The sequence below is a fragment of the Hippocampus bargibanti genome, linkage group LG06 (assembly GCF_051943395.1).
Source record: "Hippocampus bargibanti isolate YZ-2025 linkage group LG06, ASM5194339v1, whole genome shotgun sequence".
NCBI classification, from domain to species: domain Eukaryota; kingdom Metazoa; phylum Chordata; class Actinopteri; order Syngnathiformes; family Syngnathidae; genus Hippocampus; species Hippocampus bargibanti.
This window is the reverse complement of record NC_142739.1, coordinates 12,405,330-12,415,330: the sequence shown is the minus strand read 5'-3', so window position 1 is coordinate 12,415,330 and position 10,001 is coordinate 12,405,330. Positions and strand designations below refer to the sequence as shown.

The 10,001-nt window shown below is 42.8% G+C and overlaps 1 protein-coding gene across 20 annotated transcripts in view; it reads left to right on the top strand.

Moving 5' to 3' along the window:
* LOC148896512 (RNA-directed DNA polymerase from mobile element jockey) overlaps positions 1-10,001 on the top strand; it is a 159,610-nt gene that overhangs the window by 32,781 nt on the left and 116,828 nt on the right. Inside the window, exon 9 of one of the 20 annotated variants that reach the window (XM_088999096.1) lies at positions 9,572-9,916. The exons of the other annotated variants lie outside the window; for them this stretch is intronic. Coding sequence (XP_088855222.1) covers positions 9,572-9,587 — 16 coding nt within the window. The 3' untranslated portion in view covers positions 9,588-9,916. Of the gene's footprint in view, positions 1-9,571; positions 9,917-10,001 lie in introns of those variants that run through there. 20 annotated transcript variants of the gene reach the window in all.

Sequence of the window (10,001 nt, the reverse complement as noted above, 5' to 3'; positions counted from 1 at the left end):
TTAAAACCTAATGTGCTGCAGCGAGAGGGAAAAAATAGATTCAAAATCAGCGTGAAAAAAGAATGTGGAAAAGTTTACTTTCATGTCTGTTGCAAGAAATTGTTGAGCAATATATTTTGTGCATGAATGTCAACCTACATTAAGGTAAACACTGCTGAGTCTGTTATATGTCAAGTTAGACTTAAGTTTAAATGTGACAAATAATTAAATATTCATCGGGAGAAGAAGCGGTTTTGAAAATCGATGGATAATACATTACATAATTATCGACACAGGGTATGGCAGGTCTCGAAAGAGGCAGCAGATGCCGCATACAGATTTCTGTCTTTACATTTCTGTGGTATGATTTTCTTGACCTCAACTTTTTACCTCTCACATTCATTCTTTTGCCTCATAACCTTTGCGTGTTGTTTGTGTCTTTAAATACTACCTCGCTGAATTTATGAATCTATTCATTTCCTCTCCATTTCTGGCAAAAGAAACAACTGTATTAATCCATCCATCAACCCATTTTCTGATTTACTTAGCCTCACAAGGGTCTTGGAGCATGTTGGAGCCTATCCCAGCTGTCTTGGGACAGTAGGCGGGGGGAAAATACATACTGTGTACAAAATATGTGACACACCTTGATATTTTCAGTCTATTTAGTTTAAATTGGTTGTCCCTCGGGCAGCAATGTGTGGTGCTTAGCATGTCTTCCCCAAAACTACATGGTTTGATGTTCGACTCACCGCCTGTGTGAAGTTTTTTTCTGTGGGTTTCCCTCCCTCCATTTCAAAAAGATGCACATAATGTTAATTGAACATGCTAAATCACAGGTGTCAAACTCAAAGCCTGTGGCCAAATTCGCTCCCAACGCTGTTTTATGGGGCCCACGAAGGCAAATCATATTGTGAATGTCAACCTCATTGTCGTCATGCATCAATTTGTGATGGAAAGTGTAGGTATTAATACGAGATGATCGTATGGGTTCACAGTCATAATGGTCCTGCAAGCAAAAACATTATTACAGTGTGTCCAGTGACAACTGGAGACAATGTAGTGCTGACCCCTGCACTACATTGTCTAGAGCAGCATTTTTCAACCTTTTTTGAGTTACGTTGGAAACATTTCGCAGCACACCACTAACCAAAAATGTTATAAAATGACAATCTGTACAGTATATTTCATTACAACATAATTTCTCAATATATTGATACTCAGTCAGTGTGAAAATTGGTAACTAGCTTTTAGCGCTTTTTCATTTACCTTGGTGGTTTTTTCTCATAAAGGTTGTCTGTTTCTTTGTATTGACACGCAGACAAACAAAATAGTCTGTCTGTCACGGTTTTGCGAGGTGGTGATGGCGGGTTCGGATCCCAAAAAGCAGGCAGGAGGGAGCAGGAGGTTGTTTGACAAATTGTATTAAAATAAAGGTCAGCAGTAACAAAATGTAAAACATCAAAATGATCTGAATGGAAACAATACAAAGTAGCAAAGGAAAACCAAGTGTAAAAGTCCGCCAAGGTTAAACAAACACGTACACGATGCATGCAGCAAACAAGCAGCAAACAAACAATGAATCGGCCCCGGATGATCGTGCCAGGTGTCTTTTTAAGTGTCATTGATTATAACGACCAGCACCTGCGAGGCTGCCGGCAGGGCTGACGTTGCTACCCGCTGTTCGCCAATCTGATCGGGACGACCAGCACCTGTGCAGGTGCAGGCGGGGCCGACAGCGCCCCCCGTTGGTCGCCAACCAGATCATGACAGTACCCCCCCTTCAAGGGGCTGCTTCCAGAAGTCCCAACAGTCTCCCAAAAGGTCCACCCGCCAGGGAACGGTCGGTGGAGAGGGCAACCGCTGCCTCTCCAGCATACGACGGGCGGCGGCCTGATGGGAACGGGACTCGGCCTGGGGTGGACGAAGACGCGGCACGGATCGTCGTGGGCGTGAGTGCGATCCCTCTCGCACGTTCACGCGACGGCGCATGGCTCTGCGTGGACGTCGACTGCCAGGCGCAGAATGGCACCCCGTACGGCCGTATGGGACCAGGTCTCGGCCGGACGCCGACGTGGGCGTGAACTGCCCGGCTCCGGGGGAACGAGACGGGTCCAGAGCCGCTCCGGGATCCAGCGTCTGTCTGTTTGTTTTGACTGGTGTTTTGTTTGGAGCTGACGTTTAAGCTTGCTCGGCACCATGGTGCCGTTGGAACGCTTCTCGCCACACACCAAGCATAATGAAGTAGGTGTCGTCTCAATCCCCGGTGAAAATAAATACATACGATAGCTTTCTCTATATTGCCTTGAGCTCACCGTCTTTACTTTCTTTTTTCCACCACTCATACTAGGGCCTTCATCCGGATCAGAATCTTGAGCAGAGCTCAATTCGGAGTTTGCAGTTTCCCTTTTTAAAAACTTCTCCTTGACTGCCACCACGACCACTCATGTGCATCATTGAGTATCTCGGAGGAACGAGACAATCCGCTCTGTGTTGCCACATGGACAGATATTCAATTTCCCTCCCAGTCTTTACAGCACGGACACCGGACAATGACATAATATTTTCAGAAAATCAGTCCATCCATCCATTTTCCGTACCGCTTATTCCTCATTAGGGTCACAGGGCGTGCTCGCGCCTATCCCAGCCGTCTTCGGGCACTAGTCGGGGGACACCCTGAATTGGTTGCCAGCCAATCGCAGGGCACATAGAGACAAACAACCATCCGCACTCACACCTAGGGATAATTTGAAGTGTTACGTCTGCCTGCCATGCATGTTTTTGGAATGTGGGAGGAAACCGGAGGACCTGAAGAAAACCCACACAGGCCCAGGGAGAACATGCAAACTCCACAAAGGGAGGCTGGAGCGAGACATGAACCTGCGACCTCTGCACTGTGAAGCCGGCGTGCTAACCACTCGACTACCGCGCCATCTGATTACAAAATGTCTTATAGAAATTTTAATTAAAAAAAAGTGACAAAAGTGACATTGGATAATTTCTCACGGCACACCTGACGATCAAGTGTGCCGTGGCACAGTGTTTGAAAATCCCTGGTCCAGAGCAGTGGTTCTTAATCTTGTTTGTCGGCACCGAACCCCACCAGACTCTTCTTTCAATGTCTGTGCCCACTAACTGCAGACGAGACTGAGGGGTGCACCTCTCCGGCAGAGGATCCACCAAACAATCTGAGACCTACTCACAGGACCCCTCAGGTTCAATCGAACCCAGGTTAAAAACCACTGGTCTCGAGGCATTAATGTGACTGGTTATTTGTCTATGGTACCGTATGTGCCCTTCCGTACAGTGCAGCTGCCTCTCCGTGTTATATATGCACACTTTGTAAATGTGTATGGACTGCATTGATGTGCTGTGCTGTAAAATATTGTTCTAGGTTTCCAACTTGCACAAAGCTGGACTTTGTTGTTTGGCATTGAGAGATCATTAGATGTGCCGCAGGAAATTATATCCTCATGAGGGTTATAGGTGAGCTAGAACCAATTGGATGTGGATGAGAGCCAGGTTTCCCCCTGAACTGGATTCCGGCAGATCGCATGGCACATCATTACAGACAAACAACCATTGTTTTTAAAGCCGTATAACACTTTGTCCACAGTACAGAATGTACAACTAAAATTTATATTTTCTTCTTCAAAGTCATCAAAAGCACTGTGTGTCCAGCTTGTAAACGCCTATGTCTCATCATGGTCTGTTCACGTCAGATGTCATCGCACTGAAACCGTGATTTGGCGGTGGCACATGTGACATCACTCTGTCTCAGCGAAGGGGCTTAAATGAGCTCATCCCATCATACTTCACGGCTCATTATAACTCACGTCTTTAAATAGTGGCTTCAATCGAACTAATGTTTTAGCTGCAATAACGTGTTTAATAGTTAGTCCAGATTTGTGTCAAAATGAATCACAATTTTGTGAAAATTTTGTTCTTTGAGATTTTCCAGTAATTTGAGGCACAGCCTGTTAAAGCCATTGCCGATTTTCACACGAGGCTGACATTTGTTTGTGCAGAATATCAGTCAGGAAAGCATTCGGAAGGATGTAAAAACAGGCTGGACGCCAGGCTAAGTATGTGTTCCTCTCTTTTTTTCTTAATTATGTACTTTTGCGGCATGAATGTTTATAGCTCTCTTGAGTATTGAGCTGTCAAAGCTTCAGTTTACATCACATGATGCTGATGATGCATCTCCATTACGCAACACGCTTAGCGTCGGCTTGAACTTACACAAATGTTCAATAACAAGCTAAACGTTTGTTGACAGTTTGTGGTGGAGAACAGTCAGCCTAAATGACAAAATATATTTGAGAGAAACAGGGATTTTATCTAGAAGTTGACATACAGGCTGCTGTCAGAAGTGACATGGAAAAACGAGGATGCATCCACATTATCAGAAAAAAATCAAGTTGACTTGTAGTTTCAGTGTAATTGCAATAAAATGACTGAGCTTTTTAGAGCTAGTAAAGTAAATGATGTACAACAGTGGGGGCCACGAGGGGTGGAGAAAGGGGAAACACATATTTCCCAATGCAGCTTGTTTTGGCTGTCTGCACCTCTTTGCTCATGTGACTGATGTGACGAATCGTGCCAGAGGGAAAATCAGAAGCTCTAGGAAAGAATATAATGGCCCTGTGCAGACAAATGTAATGCATTCTGTCATTTTCTTATCCTGTCGTATGAATGGCAACACATGAATAGGCTACATCATCTAGTGGGAGAGCATTCAATGATTCTGCCTGTCACGCTCCATTGGTGGCATAGATAGAAAAACAAAATTATATTTGCAAAAAAAGAGAGCATTTTGCTAGGAATTAAGTGAAATTGGACACCCTGTCATCCTTCAAGAGCTCTGATTGTACACGCGATGGTCTTTCTGTCTGCCAGCCTTTCTGTCTGTTTGCACGTCTTTCTGTCTGTCTGTCTGTCTGTCTGTCTGTCTGTCTGTCTGTCTGTCTGTCCTGAACTGCCAGTGATAGGACTTCTTGAGATCATCCACTTCAGTATATATAGATATAGATGTCTGTCTGTCTCTCTCTCTCTCTCTCTCTCTCTCTCTCTCTCTCTCTCTCTCTCTCTCTCTCTCTCTCTCTCTCTCTCTCTCTCTCTCTCTCTCTCTCTCTCTCTCTCTCTCTCTCTCTCTCTCAGAGATAAATGAGGCAGCTGGCTTGAAATCACTGCTCGAAATGTCATACCACTCACTGGCACTGCCATTATAACCCATCTAAATGAATGATTCTGTCGGCGGTGTCAAAGTGCACATATTCAGTTTATGTGTTCTGTGTGAAAGGACAGGCCCCATAAATCATAAGTCTGCAGCACAATTTACAAGTTTATGCCTACTGTTTTAAAGAAGCTCCAGCCACTTCCCCAAGTTTCCTGTGTGGCTACTCTATCTATATCTATATATACTGAAGTGGATGATCTCAAGAAGTCCTATCACTGGCAGTTCAGGAGCAGGCCCTGAGCACCAGAGCCGTAGAGGCTTAAATATACCACACCAGGCATGACCCAAGGTGCAGCTTGCAAAGAGGCACCTGAGACAATCCAACTCATCACTGCAGTGTGTAAGATGCTGGGAGAGAAAGTCTACATCGAGTGCCATGACCAGGTGCCTGGAATAGTCTATGGAAAGATCTGTGCAGAGTATGGACTGGAAACCCCAAGGTCAAAATGGGAAACACCTCCAAAGGTGGTAGAGAATGACCGTGCAAAGACCCTATGGGACTTCCAAGTACAGACTGACAAAATGTTAATGGCAAACCAAACAGATATCGCTGTCATTGATAAAGGGCAGAGGAAAGTTGTTATAGTGGATGCAGCGGTCCCAAGTGATGGACACATCAGAAAGAAAGAACACGAGAAACTCGGGAAATACCAAGGGCTCAGAGAGTATCTGGAGAGAGCCTGGAAGGTAAAGTCATGTCTATGGTGGTTGGAGCACTCGGGCCAGTGACCCCCAAAATGGATGAATGGTTGCAACAGATCCCGAGAACAATGTCGGATATTTCAGACCGAAAAAGCACAGTTCTGGGAACAGCAAGGCGACTGCGCAGAACCCTCAAGCTCTCTGGCCTCTGGTAGAGGACCCGAGCTGAATAAGGGACGGATATATATATATATATATATATATATATATATATATATATATATATATATATATATATATATATGCAGGTGCTTGCATTTGTATTTTCCAGAATTTTCAACTAACAAGTCCATTTTCATGTCTGAGCTATAAAGCATGAAAGATACAGGGCGGGTCAGAAATGATTACGTCTGTGTCTGGTTACCAAGGACACAGAGTGAAGGAGACGGAAACAAAAGCACATTAAAGCGACTTTTCCTCTGAAAATTTCAAGGTGTCCATCACACAATCCAATCGCCTTTCATCCTCAAACCATTAATCATAAAAGGCAATAATCCAAACGATAACTAAATGCACAGAGTATGTCTGTGTAAGCTGTCAGTCGTACAGGAGTGGTCCATCGATGAAAAGGTTTCTTCACCCATCATCTGTACTTATTTGAAGGTGTCGGATGTTTCGCTTCGTATCCAAGATGCTTCTTCAGCGAACAGTTCGCTCGCTTCAACATCAAGACAACAAAATGTGATTGCCGCCAATAACCGCATGGGTACTTTGTTTTGTTTGATTTGAAGGAAACACTTTGCATGATGCTTTCACTTGAAAGAATTGTGTATGTTCCACGACCTTCTCCGACTTTTTTATTCAGAGTGGATGAATCCGTGTGGGATGTGTCTGTCTTGCTCTGATGATTACTGTGGTTAAAAGGTTGATCTTAACCTTGTAGAAAAGCACACATTCTATCTGCTGAGCCGACATGACACTTCTGTTCTCCCAACACAAAATTGGCCCTCTCGCCATTCCCTTGTTATAATGTTATTGAATAAACGATGATTATTTTAATAAGAAATCTTGGACAGCATAAGGTGAAAGGACGTGCATATGTGTATGTATACTGTCGAAGCTTGGAAGATAAAAGTTTTGCTTTTGAATGTGCTGACTTGAGATGAACTCGTTTCTTGATGAGGACAAGCAGAATTTTTCTGTAGGTATCACTCATTGCAGCTTTTGCATGCCACAAGGTATCATATTAAAAATACTGTATATTGAAATTTTTATACTGTATAAGGGCATGGAGAGCTGGGTTTTTACCCAACTGACTCCGGGCTAAAGGCAGATTACATCCCGGTCAGACCACCTGTCAATCACAGAGCACATTTGTCATCATATACAGAACATTTTAATCCTGTACATACAGGTTAGTCATAAACTGAAGGTAATAAAATTGCCTACCTGTGAAATATTGATTTACTGACTCTTGACAGGTGAATCAAGGAAAAGTATTTCAAATGACAATGTCCATCCGTCATGCATTGAAAAGTTGCTGTCGTCACACCGTCATACACCCAAAAAAAAAATGGGGATGGTAAGGAGTGGGGGGTTGGCCAGTTGTCGGAAAAATGAACATATTATCCCAAAGTGCCAATGGGCACTGCCATTGGAAGATAGCACCAATCTAGGAAATTGAAGGTGATACTGACAGTATCATTAAAAGAAAACCCTAAGAATTCTTTTCTTGGTAAAGACAGAATGTTGTCTACAGCATTAATATTAGACACTATTAGATACCAATGTGCCTCATGTCTCTGGTTGCTTTCATTTATTCTGGATCATTCAATGCCTCCGGGTTTCCTCAGGATGTCAACTCAGTGGTACCGTACAGTCTCCGGTGGAGTAATAATCAAGAGAACTTTCCTGAAAGTAGAGAAACAAAAGAGATAACATCACAATGTCTATGACCCAAAGTGACCAGGTTTGAAGAACTATTCCATGTGTTTTATCGGTTTCTTGGAAGTAAAACACCAATGCAGATATGATTTTTGTCTGAGGAGGTTTTTATGATTCATCTTTTGCGCACCCTTCCTTTCACTGCTTTTCTTTCCCCTGTTGTGCTGCTTCCAGATGTGTGTTTTCGTGTTTAAGCCTTTAACCAATCATTTCAGCCATTGTTTGTTACCACGGTCAGAAATCTACCTGTACGCCTTAACAATCAATTCTGCTGGCCCTGGAGCAGAAAAATCAATGTCAATGAAACTGTAGCTTTAACCAGAGTTCGAGTTGGCAACCCAAAGCCTGTTGGAAGGCGCTGGAAACGTCAGAGCTTTCGCAAACTATGATTGGCTTCTCACATGTTTGTCTAGTCACTAGCCAAACATTGTAGCTAGCGATAAGCGCATACTGGCGACAGCTCACATACTGTATCTGTCGCAAGCTGCATAAGCAACTATGTAATTGTGTCGATTTAATTGAGGTTTTGTCAACCCACAAGGGCTGAATTAAGGAGGAGAAGAAATAGATTTGGTTGCATATATACTGTTAAAGCTATTTTCAAGATGGACTTTTCAAGGTTAGATGGACATCATGAAAAAGGTTGGACAGCTCCAAAGCTAGCAAAAATAGCAATTAATATTGCAACTTTATGCGGTTATCATGAATCCACACATTCATAGTAAAAATTTGAACAGTTTAATAACAGTATTTCTTCAGTTCCTTCAAGTGACAAGTTATTTCCTGGCTGACAGCATAATCTAGTGGATATGTAGTAAATCACACCACACTCGCAGCTGTGGATTGATTCAGACGTAGCACTACTGAAGGCCAAGGGTTGCATGGCCTGCCACTGCATTTTAAGTTTATTTAAAGTCATTTTAGAGGTTATTGAATCGGTGTGTTTTCATAATGTAATATTCAGTTTTGGTGAGTGACCCACAGAGATTAAAAATGTGTGTCATAAATGCAAATAAAAGTTGGGACATTTCAGGAAAAAAATGTTTTATATGTACAGCTTTAAACAACAAATCATGCAATGAAGTGCATCGTTTTTACTGTACTCTATCGTGCATACCAATTTAGTTTCTCTTGTATCCACCCAAGACTTAATTTCGTGGGCCACGTGCCCCAGTATCTGTGGCCTTGCCCTTGGGAGAACCAAGGTTATTTTTTCTCTGTAAATTTGTCCGAATCTCACCAGCAGATAAAGGCTAATTATTGTTTTTTTGGTGTTATTTTTAAGATAATATACTTTTACAATGTATTTTTTGAACTACAGCATGAATTATTTTGTACAATGCTGTTGACATATTCCCTCGGCTACTGTCGGTACGAAAACGTTCATGCTTTTTGGAAGTAGAAAATGATAGATCTGTTGAAACCGATGCTTGCTTTGAATGCTAACTGCATGTTATTGATCTGTGTTCCATCAGTGTGGTTTCATTAGTTTAAGGTTTCATTAGTTTATCTATCCATTTCCCCCGTGGTGTAAATGGATTCTCTTCTGCGTGATAGCGTCACCTCTCAGCTTCACCTTTTTTCCTGCACTCATCTTTTTACCCAGCCCTTTCTGCACCTCACATTTTCAAAATTGCTCCCCTCTCACTTCCTCTTCTTTCCGTTCTTACCACAGCGTAGCAATCATTGACATTTCTGACGGCCTGATGAAGGCTCCACGAGGAGCGGGTACTATGGCGTTAACCTCTCCGCTTTCATCCTCATTAGGTTGGCTCGCAGTTGAATGATGATCCCTGTCTGGAGATCCGTACACAAGTCTTGACCCTAAACTATTTAATGAAATGAGATCCCTAAGACGATGTCCATGGAGTATAATTGTGGTGTGAACACTAAAGCACTGTGTGGACAGAACTTTGTGTGGTCATTCCAAGCATGAGACAATTTACTGCAGTGTTAAACTCAAACAGCATTTGTTCTGGGGAACTGGTTGACCTTTAATTTGTTTGGATATTTCCATGGTAAATAAAGGAATTGCAGTGAAACCACCCACAAGGATCATGATATAGAGTTCAGTGAAATAGAAAGGGAAGAAATACGATTTCATGCATGATATAGGCTAATCTCATGAGACTCCAGCCCAGAGGGAAACCGTGGCCATAACCATCAAAAAGAAAATGCAACTTTTTGCGACCTTCAG